Below are 25,983 nucleotides of genomic sequence, written 5' to 3'. Positions count from 1 at the left end.
GTCGTATGTGTATCCACTTCAGTAATCGGTGCCCCAACGTAGTGACCCCGCCAAAAATCTAAGTATGCCACGAATGCGTGCATGGCCCCGCAAAAGTGACCACGGCTAGCGTTCGATCCAGCTCTTTGTGTATAGGTCCCTCGGATGTACAGTACAGTACAGTACAGCCCTCAGCCCCGTAAGCTAAAGCTACATGTCGTTTACAAGGTGCCCGACAAACTCGGAGAACTTCTGGTCATGCCCCCGCCTCCCTCTTTCTTCTAGTAGTAATGGTAGTGATGGTAATAATGGCAAAGATGTAGTTGGCGAGGGCTAAGATGCTGACCGCAGACCGCTAACCGCTGGCTGCTGACTCGCGCGAGCGTAACGAGGTACTGCTCAGTGATACTGGCTCCATCACCTCGAGTGGCTCGGGAACCCTAGCAATATGCCGCTCTTGCAGAAGCAGCAGGAGACCGTACAGGCCTCAGTGGGTCGGTGGTTGTAGCAAGCATTTCATGAATGTGGCTATCGAATAGTTCGGAGTGGTTCGGAGGAGGGCCGGAGGGTAGGGGCTAGATAGCGTCTACGAAATCGCCTGGGTTCGCCCTTGCCTTTCCTTCTGGGATTTCTCCATGATGTGTCAATGAAGTTTGCGATTCGGAAAAGAAAGAAAGGAAGGACGGATAGGAAAAATAGACCTCTTGATACAGACTCGATCGAAGAACCCCTACTACAGCTACTTTCAACTTCGTCCCTCCTACTCGGCTGTTACTTCTCTCCTCCAGAACGAGAAGTCTTGGTATCTTCTTTTCCTTTGATTGAGGATAGAAGACGGAAAATGTTTATATAAGAATGAAATTCTGTCTTGCCGGTTCTTTCTCATTTATAATATAACCCAGAAGATTGGACCGCATGACGATATAAGCAACAAGGGGAATGTAACGTGGATCTGAACGAAAAAGGAAGAAAGCAAAAAAGAAAAGAGGAGATAAACAGAAAGCAACGACAGTTCTGCATGTTTTTCTTTTGGACCCCAAACACACACAAAAAAAAAGCAGACCCATTGAAGAAGCAACACAAACTCCAAACAGCAAGACATTGAAGACCGAGAAGGAAAACATTCATACAAACCGGCCGACAAGAGTCATTGGGATAAGAGAGGGGGAGGCATAATTCTTTCCAGGAATGTCTTTCAAAAGGAAGGAAAAGTTTTTTGAGACTGATCTAAGACTAGATCAAAGCACGGTCGTCTCCCAGACCGCAACTGACTTATTGACAGACGTGAGACGTTTCATACCATTAACTCCAAGCCACCATACCGGTCATTAAATCGTACTTTCCGCGCGCGACGACGGCCATAAAACAAAATTCGTCGAGTCGAAATTAATGGGGGAATAATGAGATTGTAAAAGAGAACACGTCGCTATCTTCGTATTGCTTTTTTGCTTTTTGGTTGTTGAGCGGGACTAGAGGCAGCGCAGCTATGGTCTTAGAGCAAACCCTCCTCACCGATGCCAGGTAGGCCAGCCCCAGCAACGTTGATATTTTGCCCCTGCATGACACCCCCGCCGAACGCCAAATTACGTCCTGCAGCAAGCTGGAAGTCAGGGTTGCATGGCGGGGAATGTGATTTGTGATACTTCAAGCCATTAAGGTTCTTGTAGCGCTTGCCACAAACCTCACAGCGATAGGGCTTCTCTTTCTCCATGCCAAGAGTACCGGGGTAAGGAGTCGAGGTCTCAGGATTCACGATTGAGAAGGTGCCGTCCGCGTTATCATGTAGCTGCTGGTTGTTGTGGCCGTGCTGAGGAAAGTCAAGTTAGCCTAAGCCTGGAAAAAATGAGTACAGATAAGATAAGACATACTGCTTTGTGGTATTTCAGGCCGTTCTGGTTCTTGTATGCCTTCTCACAGCCAATAACAGGACACCGGAAAGGCTTGGGCTCCTCATTAGGCAGAAGAGCGGTGGTATCAGGCACACCTGCCAGCAGTTGCTGCTCACGTATCCGCCGAGCAATCTCGCTATTCGGACCGTACTGAGCACCGCTGAGCTTGAAGTGAGCATTAGGTGTGTTGAGACCACCCGTGGGGCTAAATAGCCGCTTAGCTGGCTCGTCAATGCACAGATCGACCATGTCACTGTTACCAGTGAACCGACCAAATTGCGGTTGACCTTGCATCATAGCGTTCTGCATATTCAAATCGCCAAAGCCACCAACCATACTCTCGTCGAGTTCAGCCGGCGTGCCGGGGGCGGAAGAATCGGGGGTTGTTCGGAACTGCGAATTCTGAAGCGGGTTTGCCATCAAAGTAGGTGTATTGACAGACGAAACGGTAGGGTTGTTCTGCAGCGAAAGGGGCCGTCCGGAAGCGACAGGCGTTCCAGGCTGTGAGCCCTTGAAGCCCTGGTGGCCGGGAAGCATAGATAGGTTCAGATGCGGCACTCTTTGGTTGCCGTTTCCGAATCCTCCTTGACCTCCATCACGCACCTGAGGGGAGAACAGTTGTGAGGCGGCATCACTTCCGTCGCCGATTGTATCATCCAACTCCATATCATCGATTGTGTCCAAGTCGGAATGCTGCGGAATTTGTGGCGTTTGGTTCAACTTTCGCTGCATGTCCATGGTTCGATCCGGTTGTAACCCGCGAGCTTGGTTGGGAATCTGTTGGTTCTGCTGTTGCGCCATCACGGCCGCAGCCATAGCTGCTCTGCCATCACCTTGACTGGGGCGATGGCCTTGATGAGGTGATTTGGTGGCGTGGGCCTCTTCATAATGCTGTAAGAGATCGTGGAGTGTCGGGAGTGTCACCCCGCAGCAGGAGAAATCGCGCATAAAGTTCGCCTCCAATTTCGGCAAGTATGAAGAAGAATGGAACGAGGGCGACTGAAAAGTGAACGGTGATGTGCCGGTCATAATAATACTAGGTCATCGAGCGTCAGCATCGCGGTCATCAGAAGTTGCTTGTTGAGCCCGAATTTTATCCGGTGTTCGGGCGCAAGCAAGAAGATACATAATATCAGCCCGATTGAGGGGGTTACAAAAAAAAAAAAAAAGTGGCACGCACTCATCACGAATCCAGCTTCCAACAGACACCCCACCCCAGCTCATTCCACCGACTAAGCTTCCTGCTAATGACTCCCGCCGGGGATTATCACGGTTAGATCCAGACATTGAGATCGGTTTCGTTCCGTTGCCCCATTGTGCGGTAGCTGCTCCGATCGAATCCTTGCGAGGAGGGGGGGCCTTGAAGACGCTGAGTCCGACGCCATTCGCATGAGAGAAGCTAGGTGTTCGCTCTGCATTGTTCGCTCTTTGCAAAGCCGAGGTGAGGTTCGAAGCCTGCTGTCCCGGAGGGGAGACAGAGCTCTGGCGGGTGGCGATGTCGATGGGAGCGGCACCGGTCATGGTGGTGGTGGTGGTGGATGTGGTCGGAGGAGGTGAGGAAGGGAAAAGAGGAAAGTCGAGGTCTTGGTGGAAAGGAGGGTGCAATTTTCGAGCGTCAAAATACGGTGAATGAACGTCGCTGAAGTCGAAGTCGAGGGAGTCTTCAGCCCACGGCAGATCCGAGACCTTTTCCTTATCCGGCCTGCGCAGCGATGGGCCAAACCCGAGGGGAGTGGTAACGGGGGTGGAATCCCGAGTAGAGGCGCGATCGTGATCCCCAACAACGGAGGGAGAGTAATGAAGAGAGGGAAGAGGACTATGCGTTGCTTCGGACGAACCGAGCATGAAGAAGAAGAATAAGAAGATGATGGAAGGAGGATGATGGTTTAGACTAGAGACTAGAGAGACGGTTTTGGGCGGGTTCACAGAAAGAGACCAAGACAAGAAGAGCAGCCAGCGGTTTCCACTCTTTCCCCCTCGGATGTTGTCCCGCTTTGGCTGCGGAAACAGTGACGGATTCGGGAAAGGTGGCGGGACGTAACAATCACTCGGCAGTAAGTAATTATGGCAGTGGAGTGGATCGAGTATAGATTGTCCGCCGTTCAGGGCAGGCAAGCAAGCACGATAGTAGAAGTAAGAAGAATGAAGCTGGGGAGTGAGAAAAGGAGATTGATAGTAAGTGGATAGTAAGAAACACAATATGCAACACCAGAAACCGAAGGGAAGAGAGAGGGGGGAGGAAGAGAGAGAGAGAGAGATAGAGAGAGAGAGAGAGAGAGAGAGAGAGACCGTAGGAAAAAAGAAAGATGAGACAGTAAGGTGAATCAACTGCAGGCCAAGGAGTTTGGCAACTGGCGGCCAAAGGGATGGGAAGTTGTTTCCAGTGGTAAGATACATACATTACATGTGAATTACCGCATACCGTAACCATGACTCGACCTCTCGGGATGATTCATACACTCATACTCATAGATGACTAACTCCATTTGCCTCCGATCCGCCCATCAGTCATCACTCATCTTCATCAGCCTTTCCCATACTGCAGTTGCTGAACCCATTCCTTTCCCCGCCGGTCCGCCCATGAAACACACACTCACTTGAAACTGGAAGACTGACAGGGCAGGAGCATTAGTCAGAGGGAACCCGCTGGGTGCCACCGCCGCGTTCATTAGTACGTAGTCTCTTCGTTGCCCATTTTCGAAATAGTGATCGATCCATCAGCTGAAGCTCCATCACTAAAATAACCCCAGGCACAACACAACAGGAAGATATTCAAGAAAAAAAAATCAGTTAATTGAATAGCTTCAAGATCCATCTGAGCGAACCACCAACAGCGTTCGTACTTTTCATAGTTTAGGGAAGTTTAGGAACCTGCCTGATGCTACTACTAGACTACCTAACCTAACCTATAAGTGGGACCATTAGCAGGCAATTAAATGGACACCGCTTGCAGTTTAGTGGCCGCGCTAGCGCTTCTTCGAAAAGTCGATGATGCTGATGACGGCGCTGGACTGGTGGAAAGCTGCTGCTGCTGCCGCGACTGCTGCAGGAGATCCAGAGGGGCGTCACCCTTGTAACGCAATCGTATTGATGGCTATCCCCACACTGAATCCCGGTGGTATTACCACACCTATACGGAGTACACAGACAGGCAGTCCATCGCCCTGTGCTCGCTCCGTAGCCGCCGAGGAGCATTGATGATTGATTGATGGCTGCGGCTGCTGCTGCTGCTGCTGCTGTTGCTGTTATTGTTGGTCGCCGACTGCGTTGTCCTTGCAACGCTGGCCGACACACAGACACAACAATAACTATACTGAACTAGACATATACACACACACGCACAAACCCCCCGTACGCTTCCATCCCAGCTACTGAATAATTACGTACTCAAGGTGAAGGTGGTCAGGCATTCCCACCTAGCTAATGATTCCTCCGACAGACGGTAGATCCGGATAGAAGGACAGACTATCCATGGGTCGTTCTCACATGTTTTCCTTCCTTCGCTGTTCCGCCTGGGCTTTGCTTCCACTGGACAAATACTTGTTCTTCTATCACTGCATTCCCCGAGACTTATTGGCTAGCACTCCTCCTTTACGCTAGAACAATTTACTCCATCGAGAGATTGTCTCAGAATGAATCTGGCGGTGTCAGAAGTCCCCGAAAAGGAGTCATTCCGCTCCTCAGCTCCTCCTCCCCCTCTCGTCAATCTGATGGTTTCGACATGCGACTCGGTTGGTTGGTCATCGACGACCAATTACTTCCCCACAAGGCCCTGAAATTCAGCGTTTGGTCGTTTTGCGAGTAGACTTGTCTCGGGGGCACTCCAGGGGTTCATGTAGTGTCAGACCCGACCTAGCTCTCATATCCTCGGTGTCAGCTATACACGTACAGCGTATTAGCGGTCTGTCGGGATATGTCCAGGGCAATATGCATTACGTCGGGCATTGATTGCACTCGCACCCACCTTCACCCGCTGAGATCTACTGTGTACAGTTACTTACATTATAGCGGTATTGCAGCCGAGATGACGATAAGCATCAAGCACGGCCGCGTTATCGCCCCCCTCTCTGATCATCAGCATTGGCCAACCCGTACTCGATGACATCAATGTAGCCTCACTTTCTGCCTACTACGGAGTACTAGCTACAATCACGGAGAATTAGCAGAATCGGCGGTCTGCACGCCCGTCCGCATTCTCACTCTCATTCTCATTATTCTAAGCGTCCAATTCCCCAACCGAGTGGAGCGGTGGCCGGTCGCTGTATTGTACACACCACTACTGCTAGCGTTTGGGCGCTAATTGCCCTGCTTGCCGGGCCTCCATCGTATCCTTGGAGGCAGAGGGCTCATTATAGTTATACTCGAGTGTGAGCAGTAGGTATGTCTTCCCTGATCTGCCAAGGAGTTCCGTATGCGATGATCGCGGTTATTTGCAGGAAAACGCATGGGACTAATGTCTTACTCAGGACATGCCCTATTCATGAATACCAAGCCCGACGTAATGGTGCGGTTCTGACCAGTACAGATCAGCTGCCTTACCGCGCATCACCTCCACAGGATACATCAGGCTTCACTTGCAGCTTCCAAGTAAGCTCTTTTTGACGCAGAAAAGTGCTTCCAGCCACCTGCATGTTCTCCGGATCCCGACCAGGCCACCCCCGGCAGTACTCCACCTCCATGTGCCTCGAGTCTGTGTTGTTGCTATGCAACACCGCAGGTAAATACAACGGACACTTGCTACGCCCCAGGTTAACCCCTCAGACGAGTTTCCTAGATGGCCGATCTTTTACCTAGACCGTCAGGCTAGATCATAATACGTATCCCAATTTATGTTGTAGCAAACGAGGTAATCTACCCCCTTTTCCCCGAGTGCCGATCCCTGCGCAAGCAGATAGACGAAAGTCTAATTCGCCTACCCCAGCCATCCTTCCAACATCTCCAAAGATCATGCGATCGGGTGAACGGTTAGGGGACCTGAGTTGGAGTCTTGGCTTTGGCGCTAGAAAGATCATGGAAGCATCCCTGCTAGCGGTAAATTCCACCGCTCTACGGTAGGCTATAGGTAGGGCAAGTAAGTAAGTATAGTACAGTACACAGCTCGACTGACCTGCCTCTTGGGGAGATGGCTTTTTCAACCTCTCTCGCCCGAGACTATCAGGCCTGATGGGACGCCCACATCTATCACGATGCTAGATTTCGCTAAAGAAATCCTTAGAGCGAGCATTAGCCGCTTCAGCCAATGCCTCAAAGACCACATAAGACAGTTGTCAAGTTAACTTGTCGCGTGAGTAATTGACCAACGACGGTAGACCATGATAGTTCCGATGCTATTACAACAAACAGGAACCACAGCAATGATACAGACCAAATACCGACCCTGCAGGCGGGGTGTTGTCTCTCCCCCAAGTCGCCATGTGGTAGTATGTATGAACCATCGAACACCACACCTCCGCCCCAGCAACATACCACCGCAACCCAACGAGAGTGAAGCTGCATGCGGCGGAAGCATCCCCCCCCCCTCTCCCACTCTTCATCCATTCTTCATATACTATGTATACTCAGTACGATGTACAATCTCAATACTGCACCCCATCTTGACCACTGAATGGCTGGAAGTCATCCCCGACCTGGCCCGCATCTCTGCACCCATGGCCAATAATCCAAGCCCTGCAGTTACCCCTGGCTAGAGAAGTATGTAGCCAGATGTACCATGCACGGGGGAAGGCTCATGTGGACAGATCAGATCGCCGGGTTCGCTGAGACACGCACTCCGGAATCACGCACCAAGAAACGGGTACTTTTGGCAAGCCAGATCTACACGTATTACGCAGCATACCTTTCGTGTACCATACATACATCCCAGGTCCTTGGGAGTTAGCCGACGCAGGCGCGCTCTGTTCTCACTGTAGGAAGGTATGCGCATCTTGACCGATCAACTGTGCCTCGCCAAGAGAGATAGTGACAACTTGACCGGGTTCTCATAGTCGGAGATGAGCGGCAACGAAAACTCTCATTATTGGGACGTTCCCTCGCGGGGTTGTGATTTCAGACTTTTGCCACTTCACATTCCAGGAGTCTGATCATGTGCATGTAGTCCAGTGTTCTCGTATGTCTGTTTGACCGGAGAGAATCTGATGTCGATGTGAGAGATGTTGCGCTTTATCGCCTTCTACATATGGGTAGCGGCTCGAGTGGTGACCTTTTTTTTACCTTCCCTTTTTAACATCTAGTACCAGTACTCCGGATGCGAAGATCCTGACGGACCACATCAGACAGTCGATCCGTCCATCCGATATCTCCAGATCAGACGATCCAGTGCTCTTCTTTATACCTCTGTTATTAATTCACCTCCCCTCCCAATGCAACTTGGCTTGAAGCCATGGTACAGACCACGGAGTAGAATACCATAGTTTCGCGCTCGGCTAAGCGACCATCGACCCTATAATTGAGTTGTTCTAGAAAACGACCCGAAAATGTGACAAGCGAATCGTAGGTTTGAGCTTGGTGGATCCCCCCTTCGCCAAGCGGAACCGTGTATTTTTGGTTTTTTTTTTTCCCCTTCTTCCTCCCCCCACCCTTTTTCTACTTCGTTGGTGGGCTTCAACGACCTCGGGGTGAGGATAGGACAGTTGTGTCAGAATGAACTGAACTTGCTTGTGTACTAGGAACCACGTAGATGTAGTCTAAGCCGGGCTGGGTCGAGTTGAGTCGGGCATATGCTCGCCGCTCCAATTGATTCCATTAGGGTCGAATCTCGGATGAGCTCAGTAGTTCGTTCGGCATGTGCGATGCGTTCGAGAAATTGAAGGATCGGATTCATTGGAGGGAGTGATCTGGCTGCAAGATCTAGACTGCTTTTAGGTTAGTTTGTCATGCTACTACTCGTAAGTCCAGGACTAGATAGGTACCTTGCTTTAGTGTGTCCTTTTCTGTCTTCGTGCAGATGTTGTATCATCGGGGCAAATAGTTAATGCATATGATGTCGATGGTCATGAGCTTTGGATGTTCGGGTGATAGATCATGGCTGAAGTGGAGAGTGCAAAGATACCATCAGAACAGATACATGTAGTAATATTATGCTGACCTGAGTGTTTCGCCGTATCCTTTCTACATCATAATATATTTGTAAGATGAAACTCTTCGACCTGATGTTCTCGGTGGCGACTTCTTGATTCCCAGCTCTTCTCTACACAGACCTAGCGCAATCCAGCATAAACAAATGTCGGGAAACACCCCGATTGTCTATATTCGAGACGTAGCAATCGATTGATTGATATTGTGCAGCGCTTCGAGAACCGTGACATTTCAGTCCGTCTATACTATCTATGGCTCTTGCAGTACTTCGAGGCTGAAGACAGAGCTGTGCCGCTTATGCGTGTTGTTGCCAGTTCTCAGCCGGCCAACTTCGCAGCTGTGCGCTTGCGCTTTCTCTTTCGCATGATGTGAGCCATAATAGCATGCAGTTACAACTCCAACGCCACTTGTGCTTCTGACTCCTTTATCTAATGCACATGTAGTATCAGCATGCATCTTTTTATGCCTCACGTGCCTGGTCGGATATACTATCGGGGCTTGAGCCAATAAGAATAGCAACCTGCGATGCAAACATTGCAAAGTGGGCTCTTCAATTTTTTTGCCCGCATTATGGAGATTTTCCCCCGCCGCCTTTGGAAGCGGCCGCGCTCGAGACGGAGTACAACACCCCCAGGATTCCAGGCACGGGGATCTTCTTTTGTGTCCACTGTTCACTGTCCCTCACTTTGTGCAGGATCACCCAGCCATCATGGACCCCACGTCTATTCCGGAGCAAGTGCACTCGCACGATGGTGCCGACACGACCCAAGAGCCTCCCTCCAAGAAGGTCAAGTTGGACGATGCGCCGACCACCAATGCATCTGCAGCTGCAGCTGTTGAGGCCGACCCGCGGCTCAAGGGTGTCGCTCCGATCAAGGCTGAGTATGCGACCCGTCGCAATCTTGCTGTAGCCGATTTACCAACGGTCACTGACTTTCATATCCAGGTACCTTTTGCCGCGATCCGACAAGAGCCAGCCCACCCCCGAACAAGAGAATCAGGACGATGCCGCCGAGGCCGCCCACCACGATGGCCGCAACAGCAACAGCAACAACACCGAGATGAAGGCCCACCAGTACCAGCAGAAGAAGAACAAGAAGAAGACCGGCCAGAACACTAACCGGACCTTTGGCCGGTCGGAGGATGCAAAGGGTCTCTGCCCGAGCCGCATGTTCCAGCCCGAGTTCTCCCCCGCCGAGTGCAGCTTCGGCGAGAAATGTCGATTTGAGCACGACCTGCGCATCTATCTGAAGGAGCATAAGCGGGAGGATCTGAACACCATGAATGGCGTTTGTCCGGTGTGGGATACTCACGGCAAATGCTTCTCCGGCTGGAAGTGTCGGTTCGTGGGCTCGCACTCGGAGGAGCGGGAGACGGAGGACGGGAGAAAAGAGCTGGTTCTCCTCGAGGATGAAGAGCGCAAGAACAAGGTGCAGCGGCTGGTCCCCCAGGCTTCGGAGGAGGGCGTGTTGAACATCGCCGCCATGGACGATAAGCTTGCGCTGGCCCGGAAGAAGAAACATCTCCCCAAGGCGGAGGCGTATTCGAATTGGTTGGAGAAGACGAACAAGGCCATTGAGAAGGATCTCCACAAGCGCGATCGGGTTGGGACCACGGAGGTGGAGGATGGGTCCAAGGAAGAGCAGGAGGACAATCGCGCTGCCTACGTTGAGCCTCCTTTGCTTCCGTCTGAGAAGCGCAGGCTGTATTTTGGTCCCGAGACCCCGGCCTTGGCTCCCTTGACGACACAGGGCAACATGCCCTTTCGCAGACTCTGTGTGGAGCTTGGCGCGCAGCTCACTTATTCGGAGATGGCCATGAGTCTGCCATTGATCCAAGGGCAGAAGTCAGAGTGGGCTTTGATGAAGGCGCACGAGTCGGAAATCGCTCCCCCGACGGTTTTTCCTGGGTCGGACATTGTGCAGGACTACGACAACTCGAAGGATATGAAGTTTGGCGCTCAGATTGCGGCCAACAAGCCCTGGCAGGCTTTCAAGGCCACAGAGGCACTGTCGCAGATGACCCCGCACCTACGTCTCATTGATCTGAACTGCGGCTGCCCTATCGACCTTGTCTTCCGTGAAGGTGCGGGCTCTGCTCTTCTCGAGCACCCGTCCAAACTCGAGAAGATCATTCGTGGCATGAACACCGTTTCCGGGGAAATCCCCGTCACCGTCAAGATCCGGATGGGAACTAAGGACAACTCTCCCAATGCTTTGAAGTTGACCGAACGCCTTCTGCTTGGAGGCTATGAGTCTCATCTGTTCGGCGGCGGTGGTGCCGGAGCGGCCGCTATCACTCTCCATGGGCGGAGCCGACAGCAGCGGTACACCAAATCCGCCAACTGGGAGTATATCTCCGAATGCGCCGCTCTTATCAAGCGACTGAATGAGAAGCAGGACGAAATTGCCGACACCATCCGGGAGCCCGATGCTCGCACGCAACCCAACGGCGGAAAAGTCTGGTTCCTCGGCAATGGTGACTGCTTCTCTCACATTGACTACGATGAGCATATTAACAATGCGGGCGTCGACACTGTCATGATTGGCCGCGGAGCTCTGATCAAGCCCTGGCTCTATGAGGAGATCCAGGCAGGCCAATACCTTGACAAGTCCTCGAGCGAGCGTCTTACATACATCGAGAAGTTCGCCAAATATGGTCTCGAGACCTGGGGATCCGATGAGCATGGTGTTGGCACGACTAGACGCTTCTTGCTGGAATGGCTGAGCTTTGCCCGACGTTACGTGCCTCTCGGTCTGCTCGAATATCTCCCGCCCCAGATCAACGACAGACCCCCGGCGTTCCGGGGCAGAGATGACATGGAGACCTTGATGGCGAGTACCAACTACAAGGATTGGATCAAGATCACGTAAGTACATTCTCAGCTGGCTGTCAGGTTCGCGGTCACTGGATTCGATGCTGACCCATCTCTATAGGGAAATGTTCCTCGGTCCTGCCCACAAGGACTTCAAATTCGAGCCCAAGCACAAGTCCAACTCATATGACGAAGCGGAGGGTTAGATCTCATGTAGCGCCTAGACTAAGCCTGAACAAATGTGAACACCCTGTACATACTACCACTGTCATATCCAGACTTGGCCGGTTTCAAACTTTGCCTAGTAAGGGTAAACTGGGGGGATATTTTAGGCCGGCTATGACGCACTTGGCCCGGCACTATCCAGCAAATAACTTGTCACGTGATGCGCCTCAGCTCTGGGCGGTGATGACGTCTGTCCCTCACCAGAAAACTGCAAAAAGACCACCTCATCCCCCGTACACACAACAGACATTCTTGTTCTTCTTCACAAGCATCGATCAATTGGTGATTATATCGGGGGTATTTATCCCAGCTATCTGTGAAATCATCTGTCTTTCGAAATCCTACGGTATCGAATCGCTCCGACAGCTCTTGTTTATCCTGCCTAGCTACCTATCGCACCTTCACCCCTCAATCAAAGCTTGAACGAAGCGTCAGGCACAACATCGATCCCACAATCAGTAGCAGCGCAACTACTTCATCAACTTATACAAAATGACTCTCTACTACAGTCTTGTAAGTGTGGATGCCCAAATTGCAGTCCCTGTGGACATCCTCTGAGCTCGGGATAATGCTGCAGCCTGCAGCCCCCCTGGCCATCTGCGCGCGCCACTCCTCCCAAACCTCAAGACTGGCTTAGAAACGACAAATGCTTACTGGATGCATATAGGTCTTCTGCCTGTTGGTGTTTGAGATGGCGGTCTTCATGGGCCTCATCATCCCTCTTCCGTTCACTGTGAAGAGGAAGCTCTTTGCCTTCATCTCAGAAAGTCCTATAGTGGCCAAATTACAATATGGGCTGAAGGTCAGTGTGCCCTGGCTGGCCTTACACCACGCTCAGTAGCGAGCGATCTAACTAAGACCAAACTCAGATCACATTCATCTTCATCCTCATCCTTTTCATTGACAGCGTCAACCGCGTCTATCGGGTGCAGCTAGAGTTGGCTTCCTTCAAGGAGGGCGGTCCCATGGGGTATGTATCCGGCTCACGCCTCTTCGCCATTTCACCACAGACAAGCTAATACCCTTGTTCTCAACCAGCGCCGCCGCCCTTGGCACCGACCGCATGGAAGTCCAGGCCCGCAAGTTCTACTCGCAGCGCAACATGTACCTGTGCGGCTTCACTCTCTTCCTGTCTCTCATCCTCAACCGCACCTACACCATGATCCTTGAGGTTCTTCGCCTGGAGGACCGCGTCAAGCTTCTGGAGGGCGACAAGCGCGCTGGTGGCAAGGACTCCGCTCGTCTCGCGCAGGCCGGCGATGTCGGCGAGATTGGTCGTCTCAAGCAGGAGCTCGAGGCTAAGGACCGTGACATTGAGACTCTGAAGAAGCAGTGCGAGGGTCTCACGGCCGAGTACCACAAGCTGGGTGACCAGGTCTCCGCTGGCAACAAGGACGTCGCTCCCAAGAAGGATCTGTAAGCGAAGGACAAGGCGCAACCGCAACCGCAACGTGCAATAATCTCAACGATTTCTTGCCGATGAGTGTTGCGAACTGGGTGGAGGATCGGAGGTCAAAATCAGGGAGACGGCAGATAAGTGGGGATAGATAAGGGGCAGGACGGGGAACACAAGCAGTTAGGAATCGCTTTGCTCCGCGAGACGTGATGATATTCATTATCTGCATCTCTGGCGAAAGCTTACCTAATTCCTTTTTTTCGGTTTCGGCATTGAGGAGATTCAAACTGTGAGGGCTGAGCGAAGTGGCATTTCATCTTTTTCCAAGGTCTATCATCATTGTTCCTGGCTAAGTGGTCATCTGTGAGCATCGTGTGCCGAAGCAGTCGAGTTCCCCACGAATGCAGTGGGCATAATATGATTTTTGTTGTTAGAATCACAATGAAGTTGAGGATTTGAAGGTTATTTTTCGCGAATCAGTTTTCCCCGCGCATAAATCGCAGCAAGGACCAAACTCGAATTAGTGGAAGTAGCGCGTGTCCGACGTGTTACCTAGTGGTACTCTATAAGAACGATTCTAATGATATTGATCGATTGAGGGGGCAAAGAAGCGCTTGGTCTGCATTGACCATCCTCTGTTCCTTCAGGGTTCTGCAACTGCTCTGAAGACGTGGTCCTTCCTTAGGTTGCCATTTCGCCCCCAATTCTCTGGGAATATTAACTTGTCAGCCGGCCCATGAATATTATTTCTCTCATACCGCTACGGATATCTCTCTCGTATGCACTTACCAAGTGGGACAGGTAATCTTTGCCAAGTTCGCAAGGTGAGATGGCTAATCTATGAAGCATATGATCCATTCTTGTCAGACAGGGACACCATAACGAGATGGAAACATCACTCCAATTACTGGAAGCTTCCGCTTTTCTGGGGAAGCCCGAAGCCTGAGGTGTTGGGGGTGCACCTCGCTGCAGCAGTGCGCTTTGTCTACTATACTAGAATCCCAACACGCAAAGGTAAGATCGAACACGTCGTGGCTGAAAACAATCAGACAATCGATCCAAGGAAGATATAAGCCTACTTGACGGCTTGCTTCTAGATCAACTATCTTTCCTTGAGGATTCCTTATTTACAAGATACGGCTAATGTTGCATCTAAACGCACAAACCTTTTGAAGCTGTGGCCAACTGCCCTTTGCGTGTGCCGAGACCCAGCTCGGTAACCAGCAGAGCAACATTCCAAACCACTCACTGCTGCGGTTTTATCTGGGGTGAGAACTGCGGAGCATCTGAGCTCATTCATACTAAGAAAGTCCAGAAGCTCGGATAGACAAACTCCTCCTCGAAGATCCGACGCACTTGCGCCAGAACAAACCGCTCGACCTTGCCAACGTTCTTCAGGACCTGCTTTCCGTCCTCCTTGCGGCCAATTTCACTTTCCACCCGGATTTCCTCCAGCAATCCTCCATGACGCTTGGCGGGCTCCGCCCGCGGTTTGTCTTCCTGCCCTCCTGCGGCATCTTGCTGATCGGATCCGATCAACGCGTCGGCATCCTCGGGTGATAGGAAGCAAAAATGCACCCGCTTGCGGATGTGTGCGATCACCGCGACGCCGTCGAAGGTGATGCCAGTCACATTCAGTTTCAGGGGCAAGCCCACGAAACTAGGCATCGGATAGTCCAGAAGGATCTCCGCAGTCAGCGACAGGCGCACGTCCCCTCCATATTTGACATGGCATAGAACCTGGAAGTCTTCGGGCCGGCGTTCTCGCAATCGTGGCAGCCGAAGAGACTCCGCATCGGCGGAGTCGCCGAGATGTCCGTTCTCCTCTGTGCGTGCCATGTGACCGCTACCACCTGCTGCTGCTTCTCCACTACCGTTGTTAGACCCAGCCGGATGCGGAGGGAGCGTGCTCGATGTCGATGGGCGTGAGGTTGGGTTGCTGCTGTCTGGCTCGGCTTCGGGATGTTGCGAATGCGCTGCATCGAAGGGTGAGGATGACAGGGGCCCTCTGCTCCTTGCGCCCATGCTGCTCGGATCATTCCAGCTGTTGGCGAACGGGTTTCCGCCTGCAACCGCAGCCAGAGGCGTCTGTGTTCCCGATAGGCCACCCAAAGACATCAGGTGATAGCCCAGTGTTGACGTTCCTCCGGGAATGCCAGGAGTGCCGGCGCGAGGAAGGAAGTGCGGGTTGAGATGGTCACCGAGAGCTATCGGGGAACGCAGAGCGGATGGCTGAAACCGCTCATCGAAGGGATTGCGAAGCGGCTGATGCATGGCGGTTTCATCTCGGAACGGCGGCTCGCTGAGCTCTGAGCCGGTGCGATGCCACTGCGTGCCATGTCCGGAGACAAGCTCCTCAGACACGTCGGAAGCTTCATCGTCTTCATCCTCCTCATAGAAATCGGCGAAGGGCTCACAGAAGTCTTTGATCTCGAGCTCCGGGGGGATGGTTCCGAAATCAAACGAATGGACCTGAACGGATCGGATAAATCGCGGAAGAGCTACCTGCTGGAACTTGTCATGGATGAAGGAGCGAATGCGCTCAGCCAGCGCCTCGCCGTCCGGACCCGAGGTCGCTGTGCCCCAGTCAACTTCAATGGACATCACATGTGCGAAAGCGGTCTCTATACAGGGAAAGAGGTGTAGAGCGGGTACGAAGCAAGGGCGGACCAAGCTGATGATGGGATGAGATGAGACAGGGTACGAGGAAGTTCGGAAGAGTCAAGCCGATGATCGGGAGGGAAATCGCTCGGCCTTGTGTTTGTCCGCGGCGGTTTCTCGGCGGCCCCCGTGGTGGTCACGTGTTTTCAGGGTATCGTGACCGCCTTTCATCATCATCATCAACGACAGACTATGCTATGCTTTCAATAAATTCCAACAATGCCTCGTTCTAGAGAATCTCGGCAACACCCCTGCTACTGGGTCATTCTGACTATACTACGCTGAGAAAGAGACTCTCAAACCACTGTTGATTGCCCACATCTGCATTCCGTCCAGCACAGAGCGACGCCCAACCGGCACAGACGGTGAGCACACCGCTTTGGGTTTACTGTCCCAGCAATCTGGTTCTCCCTTCTCCTAGGCCGAAGCACTGGTCCTGCGGCGCTGTTCTGGTCATTACCCAAGCTGTGCGCATTGGCTGGCACATCCTGGTGGACCAGGATGCTACCATGGGTCAGCTCTGCGACACGGCCGCCCTGAGACCACAAGGTCAGACTCTATCACATCTCCCCACCACCCTAAGCAAACTCGGACCCAACACTGGCGCATCTCGATCATGCCTACTATTGGCTCTTTTGGGAGCTTCTTGAATGCCCGGAGGAAGTACGGACGACCAGGGATGGTGTACTGTGCAGTGGCGCGGCGCAAGTGAAAAGACAAGCATGCCTCTCCACAGCTTAGATTAATCCCAAGGGCTATTCGTCCTGGCTCCTGAGACTTAAACAGGGATCAACAGCCGGTTGATTCCTGCCTCATGGCGCCAATCTCTGTGCCGGAATCTCTCCACATTATTTTCCGAGATGATAGCCTACCAAGACGCCGCCACTTGAGCGCCCGCAAGAGCGCCACGTAACGCTGCATTTCTCCATCCGGAGGCTCGTTATTACACCCAGCGCCGTGAGTAAGGACCTGCCAGCCCAGTCGCAGATATGAAGCAGCACTCCTGGATCATCTCTCAAGAATCTTGAGTCTAGAGAAGTTACAATGGCCTTTATTACGCCAAGGTCGATCGTTGGGCAGCGCGCAGCCAGTCGGTCCTTACCTAGCGCCTACCAAACCCAGACTCCTAATGTCCGCTCCCTTCTCTATTTGTCATTACTCCTAGGCGCGGTGCTTGCCCGCCTGCCTGCGCGTGGTAGGTGCCACGGACAGTTCCGCGAGCATGCTGGCACCACTTATTCCCTCTTGTTCGCCGCTGCCCTGCAAGGTCGACAAGTCGGCAACACCTAAGGTACTTGGTATCAAAGTCATCACCTGGGTCTGTGCCCCAGTTTCTTTGTATGATTTGCCGGTAGCGCCATCAGGTGATGAGTGGCGTATGCGGTGCTAATGCAGCTCTCTCGACGGACCCTTGCACTCCAACGTCACGGCTCGGGCTTTGGGGGGTCGCAAGGGGGGGAAGGGGAGGCGGACAACCGACCATGAAGCCTGCACACATCTGCACACACGCTTCCCAAGAATAATGCTACTTTTTCGTTGTATGAGGGGATTCTACAACAACCCGCCGTCAAGTCACAGGAACGTCCGTACCAGGGACAAATAGAATAGATAGAGCATTAGAATGTGCAGCAGCACAGCTAGCTAGCTGTAAGCTTCCAAGCTCCCCAGCCTCGGGGGTTGGGATTGGGATTCGTAGCGCGGGTGACCCCTTCTCTCCCATCTCGCGTCTTCGACTGAATGATTGATAATTTCATCGACCCGATAACCCGGCGTGTCCTCTCCCCTTCACCAAGCAAGCAAGCAAGCAAGTTGCTTAGCAGTAAATAGTCGAGTCGCAGGGGTGATTTCGGGATCATATCCAAGACTCCATCCCTACCTAGTACGTACCTGGAGGCTAGGAGTACAGTACAGTACCTGCTTGGGTCGGCACTCCACCTGTCCATTGCGGCTCCAACACCCGGCCAACACCGAACGTGCGTGACTGCCGGTCGAACCACGGTTGAGGCAGACCCAAACCCAAACCCAACCCAGCCGAACAAAGGAGAACAAGACCAAGTTGACAACCCAACCCTGAGCAACGAGCGAGCGAGTGGATTTGCCTTGGGGCCCACGGCGCTGGGACAGCCACGCCATCCATGGGACCGCACCACGGCTATTTCATCACACATCCCAAGTTCTCTTTCCCTTTTTCCCCTCTCGTTCCCCTCGTTCCCCTCGCTGCATAAAGGAAAGGGTACGGGAGGGCGGGGAGAAACAACTTTCCCACAGTGAAGTGACCACAATGCCTTTCAGAATCTCCAATGGGGAAAATATGAGGATAATCACGAACCGTTCGGTCCGTGGTCGATTTCTACGGCAATGGAGTGGTGGATTGACATGTAGTCGGGTGGGTTGGGCAAATACGAGATCCGAGATCCGAGCTTGATCCGATGGTTTCTTTCTCTCTCTCTCTCTCTCCATTTTTCCACGGGGGGTGAGGATCCAGTTTGGTTTATAGGGAGGATCTCGGAGATGATTTCCTCCAGATCACGACGGTAAACGGCTTGGAAATCAAAAGAGTGTATCATTTATGCTGATGCTGATGCTGATGCTAGTGCTTGTGCTTGTGCTTGTCGGTTGACAAGACGTCGCTTCAGCCAGAAGTGACTAGCTAAATAGTCAACGACAGGGGAAGGAAGCTATGGAAGACGGAATCTGAAGAAGCATGAGGGGCAGGTTGCAAGGTAATGCAATGCAATGCTGTAGAGCGAAGAGCGGACTGAGTGGCAAAGCAGATAATGGCGGCTCCTCTCCCAAAGGCCGGAAGTGAAAGTGCAAGGATGCCAACAAGAATAAAAAAACCATGCTCATGAAAACAGTGTGTGATAAAAACAAGAGTGCCTCCGAGATTGGGTAAACAGAAATGAGATCCAGGATCCAAAACACAAGGAGAGAGGATGGGTTAAACCCCCCCCCTCCCCCATGGATCGACAGAGGTACTTGACAGCCAAGAAAACCAAACATAGAAGCAAACGGTAGGGGGAAAAGCAAAGTGCGAAAAGTCCACGATGTGCGGAGTATATATGCCACAATGAGAATGATGATGAATGCATAATGAGCGAATAACAATGACCTCCCAAACTGTGAAAAAGCACATTAGAACAAGAGAACAGAAAACCTAGTCAGCTATACCACCCCATTCCCGCCTTTTTTGAATCGCCCTTTCTATCTCCCCGTGAGTCGAGGCCAAGTTTTTTTTTGGGTGCTTTTTCTGGTCGGAATTTCAACTTTTTTTTATATTTGTCTCTGCTTTGATGTTGGTGTTGGGTTGCGCCGATGGAAAAGACTCGATGGAGAGAAATCTGGGTCATCCACCTTCTTCACGAGGGCCCCTGGTTCCCAAGTTGGTTGAGGGAAACAGGTCATGGATCGTATAGAGTGGCTCGAGCCTTGGTAGAGAGTTGTTGACAGTCTTCTTGCTCCCAATACTTTTGTCATTCTGCAGGAGGATGACCAGAAAAACGGCACCTAGCTCAGAACAGGCTCCCTCCCTAAGCTTCCCTCGGCGTCTGCCTGCACCACCCATGCAGTTAGTCTCAAAGTATGCTCTGTGCATCTAGGGTTGGATCCGGTAGTCTTGGGTCTTGAGCAGGTGGATCTTCGGTAATGGGAGTGATGGTACTCACAATTGGGGTCCGGGTCTAAGGGCCACCATGCGCAGGGCAGTTGTAGCCCTCCCGTCGCCGGATCTGCGTTCGCACTCCGGTGCACGATGCGCTGCCTCGCTTTGCGCAGAAGACCACATCGCCCTCCGCAACGGTGCAGCCGCAGTCGAACTTGAGGTAGTACTGGGAGCACATCCTGACTGATTGGGTCTTGACGGTGGTGGTCTAGGTATGGGGAATAGACATAGATGGTGAGTGGAGAAGATGCAATGCACGAACAGCAAGCAAGATTGACTTGTGATAGTGGCAGAGGGCTCAAATGGGTTTCGAGACTGAGTGGAGAAGGAGACTGGAGAGCTCAGAGGAAGTGCTGATTCGGGTCGCTGAGAGGAAAGCTGATGCTGCTGATGAGATCGACTCTCTGGCCGGATTGTGAAGGGCCTTAAATAAAAGTCTCGCGGTCTGATGGACGTAGACTTCCAAAATCTCCAAGTGATAAAGAATGACTGCGGTCGACTGTGCCGCAACAACCCTTTCTACGCCAACTGATCAAGATGGCCCAGCAACGGTGACTCAGGCTGCGAACTTCCAAAAGAATTCAAATCTGAAATAATAATAATAATAATTCCAATGGCACTCTCAGTTGATCATGCGAGAGGGGGGAATAAAAATTGAAAACACTGATTAAACAAAAAATACCAGTCGAGACGCTAGAAGTGTGGTAGAAAAGAAGAAGGTTAGTTAGCAAGGAACGGGTAACTAAACTACGCATGCATGTTCCTTCTGCTTTTTTTTTTACCCTTCTTCTCATTTTTTCTTCTCTGTCTTGCTCACACTTCCGTTTTCGTGTGTTGTGTCTTTCATGGTCTCACTTTGTCATTGAGTGACGCTCATTCTGGCTCAGACGAGAGTCTGCGCCGTAAACAGTTGGCGATTCGGTCTACATCACATCCGCGATCCACTCGTAGAGCGGGCCTGCAACTGATACTCTCTGGATTCTGCCAGTGACTACACCACCACATTTGTACCCTCGATTATTGGCGGTTATGCAGATTATTCTTGAGGTAACAGCCACCTGAGGTCGTCAGCCTGGAGGGCATCGTTTCCCCAGTGAGGGAATGAACGAATGTGACTAACAAAGGTCATGCATGAACTCGGAAATCATTGGAAAACCCTTGTCGTAGGGAATATTAGACTTCCGCAGCTGCATCGACGGAAATTGACATCATCTTCACAATTACGATACTCCTGCAGCAGGGAAGGTCGGTCACATATGCAAATGGAAGCCAACGGGGTCAACGATCAAATCAGCTTGCGTCAACAATCCAACAGTTCTGTACATGTATGGGGTCATGCCGCAACTCAGGCAGAGCTCGAAACGGAGCATCTGACGCACGTCATGCTGCAGGCTGGGGAGCCTGTCATCCACAGAGTGCGTTCAACAACGCATGTCACTGCCTATCATGTGTTCAGGAAGCCTGGGTAACTGGGGAGGAGAGGGGAAGCAAGGATGACATCGTAGAGCAAGCCAATATGATCGCACCGATATCAAGGTTCAGAAATCCCCCACCTGCCGGTCCTGGTGGGCACTTGGACGGTGCTCGGCCGGAAGGCTGCGTGGTATTAGTTGATCGATGAGCCACCTGCTCCTGTCAGGGGTTGGCGCAGTTCCTGGGCACATTTTCTGGCCCACGTTCAGGCCACGCCTGTCTAACGGATCCACAAGGCATATCGGAGCATCAAGGGGACAAATAGCGGAAGCTAAGGCAATGAATCTGCATGAGCCACTCTATCATCACAGGGAACTGAAGGCCCTTGCTTTCCAGTCGGCCAATGTATGACACCCAGGACCTTGACGCGGTTGGTGATATCAGTGGCTAAGCGAGACCCCGGGCAATTCACCGTTTTCTTGCACTTCTGGTTTCCTCTCCTATGTCCGACAAATATCATTAAGGTTCTCCCACCTGCCTCCTGATGGTAGATTAGCACAGGAACCGACGAGCGGCGTGAGTCTACGTTGAGCGTATCCATTTCATAGCCCCGTCTGATTCGGTGATTTTGGTGTGATTCAAAGCCAGTCGATCGATCAATGCGCACTCGAGGAGTTGAGCAGTGCCACGCACCCTGCGCCTATCGATTTTGCGTGGTCAGCACAGCCAGCAGCTGGGCCAGACAATTGAAATTTGGGGCTGAGACCTGACATTTGGGTGTGCCGGCACAGCAGTCGCAGGTACGTGGAAAGCTCAAGGAGCGAAGCAGCAGCTCTGGGGGGAGTTTTCTGCGTGTCTTATTGTCCTTTCAACCGCCGAGGGTCCGCGCCACTTCGGGCGATACGGCGTAGGACCTTGGGGCGCTAAAACGGGGACGACCGATGGGCCTTGGATGGAGGGCACGGCCTCCTCTAGCCGCCGTTGGCTCCCGACCTCAGGAACGTTCGTACCGGAAAGGCAGACTGAAAGACTGACTGAACTTTCTCTGAGATATGGTGCTGCATCTCTTCAGCTTACTCCCAATCGCCGCAATTCTCGCAGGTGGTTCATACCACGTGACCGTCGGGGTTATTACTTGAGCCGCCTGCCGATTCCTTTGGATTTCGTCACATCTGCGCCCCTGCAGCTGGGCGGTGCTGGTCCCAGTTCAACTCCCTGGGTTGCTCGGGGGAATCAGTTGATCTACTACCTGTCCATCGTGTCTCTGGTAAAAGATCTGGCCCAGGGACTGTCGCAGTGTCTCAGTGAAGAACTAAGACAACATGATGGCCCAGTCTGGCCTCCATTCTTCGAACTTGTTTGGGAAACTCCGCGGAACCTTCGATTGCCGGCAAGGGATGGAGATAGTGCTCGGGGTCACAGCTCGCTTATCTTGCCGAATGCTAGCCCGATCGATGAGGCGAGAGGAGAATGTGGAGTGGAAGGGAGGGGGAATAATGAACAATTGAATGAAGAGGGACTGAGTGCGTGAGTGAGCGAGTGGTTCTAGAAGGTGGCGAGGCGAAGTGGAAGGAGAAGAAGAAGCAACGCAGGGGTTGGTCATGTGGTCTGAAAGAATCCCAAAGGGGCAAGACCACTACTCACTCACCTACTCGGTATCACTCCTCCGTACTGCTTGCTATCTTCATTCATTCTTCATCCTCTTGTCTTGTGAACCACTTATCTGCTAATCTCCTCTTGTCACCAGAATCTTGTCACGGGACCCTCGATAGCGTCTTGGCTGTCCACAATTTACAGTCTTGGTTGCTGATCATCCGAGGCTGAGATCCCTGAGCTGTCCTTTTTGCGAAACATTGAAATATCTCCCCCTTCGTCTACGCCCGTAGTCTCCATCGATCCTCGCGGCTTGTCCAACCAGAACTCTCGGCAGAGACAGCGTGTTCGACGTTACGGGTCTTAACTTTGGCCCTAGTGAATTGGCAAGGAAGGGGGAGGGGAGAAACGATGGGGATGACGTTCTTCTGCCCCTCCATGGGTTAATTCTATTCCACACCTCCACACCTCCACACCATCTGGCATCGTCGGCACATGTGAAGCTCTGTCCCCAAACACGATGGATTACGAATCAGCTATGGTCTACCACCACCACCACCACCACCACCACCACCATCACCCACATACCCACCCTGCTCCCTGCCCCCCAGCGCCCCGTCGGATAGGAATGGAAATGTCGTTATCGCGCCCAAAGGCTGTAATCATGCAGGCAGGTGGGCCAGTCGGAAATCCGCTGCTTGATCGACATGTTTGCTCCGAGCTCCTCCATCTGCCTCCAGCTTGTCTTTACCTTGACCTTGACCCCTCCCTCCTTCACGCCTTCCCATCTATCCTATAAAAGGTCTCACGAAACCCAGTCTGAAGAAGCTTTGTCTCAAACCTCAGAACTCTCTCCTCTCTACTCAATATCGACTGTCTCTCCGTGTCTCTACTTTGCGTTGTCTCTCTTTCAAGACATCGTCTTCAATCAAGTAGACCAGTACCACTGTCACAAAAGCTCTACCACCCATCCATCCTCAAATTGAAACACCTTACGCCCCCAATCTCATCATCACCCACCATCCATCATCAACATGTACACCGAGACCGCCTCCTCCCGCTTCCTCGTTCTGGCCCCTATCCACAACGGCCCCCTCACGGCCACATCGGCCCAACACCCTCGTGAGCGCTCCAGCAGCCAGTCCTCCACGACCAGCAACGACTCGTCGCGTCGTCCGGGCATTGCCCGCCTTCCCAGTGGCTTCCTCTACCTCGGCCACGATGGCTCCAACAGTGCCCCTCTCGCTTGAGCAAGCGCGGGCTCGGTTACGGTTGCTTCAGCCCCTACATCATATCAAACGAGTTCGCGCTGGACACGAATCGCCGCCCCTGCCAAGGATGTAACTCAGAGGTTCCTTTTCCGATGGGCGGGGGGAAGGGTGGGGTGAAAGGACAGCCTCACTATCATGCTACACTACTTACCTTTTTTTTCCCCTTTCTTTGTTGTCGATGTTTCGGTTCAACCAAGTTATGCCAGCCAGTACTTTGTTTCAGAAGATCAAATACACACCAATGATACCATATTCACATCAGAATCCCGCTCGCCCGTGTGTAAGAAAATGTAAGGGAAGAAAGAAGGGGGGGGGTGGGTTGGTTCACTGGGACCAGAAAAGAAAGAAAAACAAATACCTGCCAAGCAAGTACTATCTATCCAAGATGGACGCCAAGGACAATGCCAATGCGATAGAAACTACAGAACTGCAGTAGATGTTCCACAGCCAAGGCAAGATAGCAATAGACGAGTCGGGCGATCAATAGATAGAGATCGGATGAAAGGGGGGGGGGGAGGGGGGAGTGCATCGATAAGACGCATGTGTCTCTTGACGTGGTCGGTGTCTAAGCAGCAGATACCGGTCAATAGGACCTTGGTGGCTTGCGCTTCTTGGTGTCGCTGTCCAGAATTCTAGACTCCGGGCCCTGCCTGGATCTCCGATCTAGTTCCAAACCCGACCAACCCGTCACCATCTCAACCGTACCGTGCCGTCTGGGCGGTCTGGGACGTAAGGTCATGGGATGAGATGTGTCTACTCTGTGAACATGCCCTCTTTCTTTACTTTCGACGACTTCACTCATCACGACCAGGTGGATCAGGGGGGGGTGGGAAGGAGGGGAGTACGAACTGCATCACCCCACCATCCATCCCAAACCCAATTGCAGTGCCTAGCCAGCATCCAAGACCCCCCGTGTCCTGTATCCTACAGGCACTTCGCTTCCAGGTCCCAACCCCACCATCAGCTGCACAAGCCTTCTCGGTTCGACACGGCTGCAGCCGGGGAAGGGGGGGGATACCTTCCACGCCCGTATCTAATGCAAGTGGAAAAGCTAGTTGAAGGTAGCTGGGTAGAACCTTGAACTTCACCTTGAGCCTAACTGCCGATAGGGCCGAGGCACCGACATCCCAATCGGCGAGGGTCCTCGCTGTGAACGGACCGCGGGTACTCCGTACAGTGAAGGGAAAGAAACATCCAGACGGATGAGCAGACAGAAGAAAGGGCAGGGGGTTTCTCCACCAACCACGCCTGCACCCGTCTGTCGCGTTGGCCATTCGTGTCGGGTGTGAATTGGGGAATACTAAAGAATCATCACTCAGGACCAACCCAGCCCTTCTCCCCCTTCATAGGGTCTCGGGAGAGAAAGGTCCGAGTGCGTCGGATATGCATGGGCATAGAGCAGCATCTGGATCGTCATGTCATAGTCTAATCATCACCCCATCGGTCATCCTGTACCTCTCAGAGAAGACGTATCGGTCGGGCGGAAGGAGCGGAGGACGGATCAGAACTTGAATCGAAACCAGTACTGTACATACTTACTACGTATAGAGACAGCGTCAGCAATCGTCGTCCCCCGAACTTATCGATAAGACCCTGCCAGGCAGGCCTCCGACCAAAGGCTGGGCAGCCGGCTCACCTGGGACCCGATTGAGGAAAAACTCCAGGTGGATTGACGAGGGATGGATGAGGTGATCGACGCGATCGGGAAGTCGCTGCCTTCGATCAGGAAAGGTGGCCGTAGCTATCCAGCATACTAGAGTTGGATGCCTCGCCAACGTCATGGGCGACGGTGATCGAGCAATCGAATCGGTACTGCAGATTCCATGCCCCATATCAGATCCGCGACTGCTGCTGGCTCGGTCGGCCCGGAACAGACGGGGGCAAAAAGTCATGACAAGAGTGGGATTCGAACCCACGCCATCAAACGATGATCAGGAAGCTTTGGAGAAGCTGGGTGTTAAGGTAACCTTAACCTGACGCCTTAGACCAACTCGGCCATCTTGCCT

The 25,983-nt window shown here is 52.4% G+C and overlaps 8 protein-coding genes and 1 non-coding gene across 9 annotated transcripts; 5 read left to right on the top strand and 4 right to left on the bottom strand.

Annotated features, from left to right (window-relative positions):
- Positions 1 to 1,471: 1,471 nt before the first annotated feature.
- Positions 1,472 to 3,713, bottom strand: BO86DRAFT_419620 (zinc-coordinating transcription factor SFP1; the record flags this gene model as incomplete). Its single annotated transcript, XM_025675134.1, has 3 exons — positions 1,472 to 1,786; positions 1,848 to 2,904; positions 3,049 to 3,713. The coding sequence occupies 3 exons, from the start codon at positions 3,711 to 3,713 to the stop codon at positions 1,472 to 1,474; spliced, it is 2,037 nt and encodes a 678-aa protein (XP_025526805.1).
- Positions 3,714 to 9,558: 5,845 nt separating this feature from the next.
- dus3 (tRNA dihydrouridine synthase DUS3) lies at positions 9,559 to 12,039 on the top strand. Its single transcript, XM_025669987.1, has 3 exons — positions 9,559 to 9,824; positions 9,889 to 11,811; positions 11,879 to 12,039. The coding sequence occupies exons 1-3, from the start codon at positions 9,652 to 9,654 to the stop codon at positions 11,961 to 11,963; spliced, it is 2,181 nt and encodes a 726-aa protein (XP_025526804.1). The 5' UTR covers positions 9,559 to 9,651; the 3' UTR covers positions 11,964 to 12,039.
- A 240-nt stretch (positions 12,040 to 12,279) lies between these two features.
- Positions 12,280 to 13,755, top strand: BO86DRAFT_389874 (putative BAP31 domain protein). Its single transcript, XM_025672245.1, has 4 exons — positions 12,280 to 12,495; positions 12,650 to 12,784; positions 12,852 to 12,952; positions 13,021 to 13,755. The coding sequence occupies exons 1-4, from the start codon at positions 12,475 to 12,477 to the stop codon at positions 13,400 to 13,402; spliced, it is 639 nt and encodes a 212-aa protein (XP_025526803.1). The 5' UTR covers positions 12,280 to 12,474; the 3' UTR covers positions 13,403 to 13,755.
- Positions 13,756 to 14,325: 570 nt separating this feature from the next.
- mdm12 (ERMES complex subunit MDM12) lies at positions 14,326 to 16,107 on the bottom strand. Its single transcript, XM_025672244.1, has one exon. It carries the CDS (start codon positions 15,980 to 15,982, stop codon positions 14,675 to 14,677), a length of 1,308 nt encoding a protein of 435 aa, XP_025526802.1. The 5' UTR covers positions 15,983 to 16,107; the 3' UTR covers positions 14,326 to 14,674.
- Positions 16,108 to 16,803: 696 nt separating this feature from the next.
- Positions 16,804 to 17,467, top strand: BO86DRAFT_389872 (uncharacterized protein). Its single transcript, XM_025672243.1, has one exon. The coding sequence runs from the start codon at positions 17,084 to 17,086 to the stop codon at positions 17,327 to 17,329; it is 246 nt and encodes an 81-aa protein (XP_025526801.1). The 5' UTR covers positions 16,804 to 17,083; the 3' UTR covers positions 17,330 to 17,467.
- A 194-nt stretch (positions 17,468 to 17,661) lies between these two features.
- BO86DRAFT_389871 (uncharacterized protein) lies at positions 17,662 to 17,901 on the bottom strand. Its single transcript, XM_025672242.1, has one exon. The coding sequence runs from the start codon at positions 17,893 to 17,895 to the stop codon at positions 17,677 to 17,679; it is 219 nt and encodes a 72-aa protein (XP_025526800.1). The 5' UTR covers positions 17,896 to 17,901; the 3' UTR covers positions 17,662 to 17,676.
- A 3,988-nt stretch (positions 17,902 to 21,889) lies between these two features.
- BO86DRAFT_117594 (uncharacterized protein) lies at positions 21,890 to 22,935 on the top strand. The gene has a single exon (XM_025665977.1). It carries the CDS (start codon positions 22,066 to 22,068, stop codon positions 22,642 to 22,644), a length of 579 nt encoding a protein of 192 aa, XP_025526799.1. The 5' UTR covers positions 21,890 to 22,065; the 3' UTR covers positions 22,645 to 22,935.
- Positions 22,936 to 23,740: 805 nt separating this feature from the next.
- Positions 23,741 to 25,130, top strand: BO86DRAFT_400354 (uncharacterized protein; the record flags this gene model as incomplete). Its single annotated transcript, XM_025673702.1, has 2 exons — positions 23,741 to 23,939; positions 25,087 to 25,130. The coding sequence occupies 2 exons, from the start codon at positions 23,741 to 23,743 to the stop codon at positions 25,128 to 25,130; spliced, it is 243 nt and encodes an 80-aa protein (XP_025526798.1).
- A 738-nt stretch (positions 25,131 to 25,868) lies between these two features.
- On the bottom strand, positions 25,869 to 25,982 carry BO86DRAFT_t163. The gene has a single exon. It is a non-coding gene; the product is annotated as a tRNA-Leu (tRNA).
- Between the last annotated feature and the right edge of the window lies 1 nt (position 25,983).

This window comes from Aspergillus japonicus (genome assembly GCF_003184785.1).
Source record: "Aspergillus japonicus CBS 114.51 unplaced genomic scaffold BO86scaffold_30, whole genome shotgun sequence".
In the NCBI taxonomy this organism is placed as follows: domain Eukaryota; kingdom Fungi; phylum Ascomycota; class Eurotiomycetes; order Eurotiales; family Aspergillaceae; genus Aspergillus; species Aspergillus japonicus.
The sequence above is the reverse complement of the archived record's forward strand: the minus strand, read 5'-3'. Positions and strand labels throughout refer to the sequence as shown.

Coding starts and splice junctions, on each gene's coding strand:
- dus3 (XM_025669987.1), top strand. CDS start 9,652: ATGGACCCCACGTCTATTCCGGAGCAAGTGCACTCGCACGATGGTGCC. Junction 9,825..9,888: donor GTCGCTCCGATCAAGGCTGA/GTATGCGACCCG, acceptor TTTCATATCCAG/GTACCTTTTGCCGCGATCCG. Junction 11,812..11,878: donor AAGGATTGGATCAAGATCAC/GTAAGTACATTC, acceptor CCATCTCTATAG/GGAAATGTTCCTCGGTCCTG.
- BO86DRAFT_389874 (XM_025672245.1), top strand. CDS start 12,475: ATGACTCTCTACTACAGTCTT. Junction 12,785..12,851: donor AATTACAATATGGGCTGAAG/GTCAGTGTGCCC, acceptor GACCAAACTCAG/ATCACATTCATCTTCATCCT. Junction 12,953..13,020: donor AAGGAGGGCGGTCCCATGGG/GTATGTATCCGG, acceptor GTTCTCAACCAG/CGCCGCCGCCCTTGGCACCG.
- mdm12 (XM_025672244.1), bottom strand. CDS start 15,982: ATGTCCATTGAAGTTGACTGGGGCACAGCGACCTCGGGTCCGGACGGC.
- BO86DRAFT_389872 (XM_025672243.1), top strand. CDS start 17,084: ATGGCCTTTATTACGCCAAGGTCGATCGTTGGGCAGCGCGCAGCCAGT.
- BO86DRAFT_389871 (XM_025672242.1), bottom strand. CDS start 17,895: ATGATCCCGAAATCACCCCTGCGACTCGACTATTTACTGCTAAGCAAC.
- BO86DRAFT_117594 (XM_025665977.1), top strand. CDS start 22,066: ATGGAGGGCACGGCCTCCTCTAGCCGCCGTTGGCTCCCGACCTCAGGA.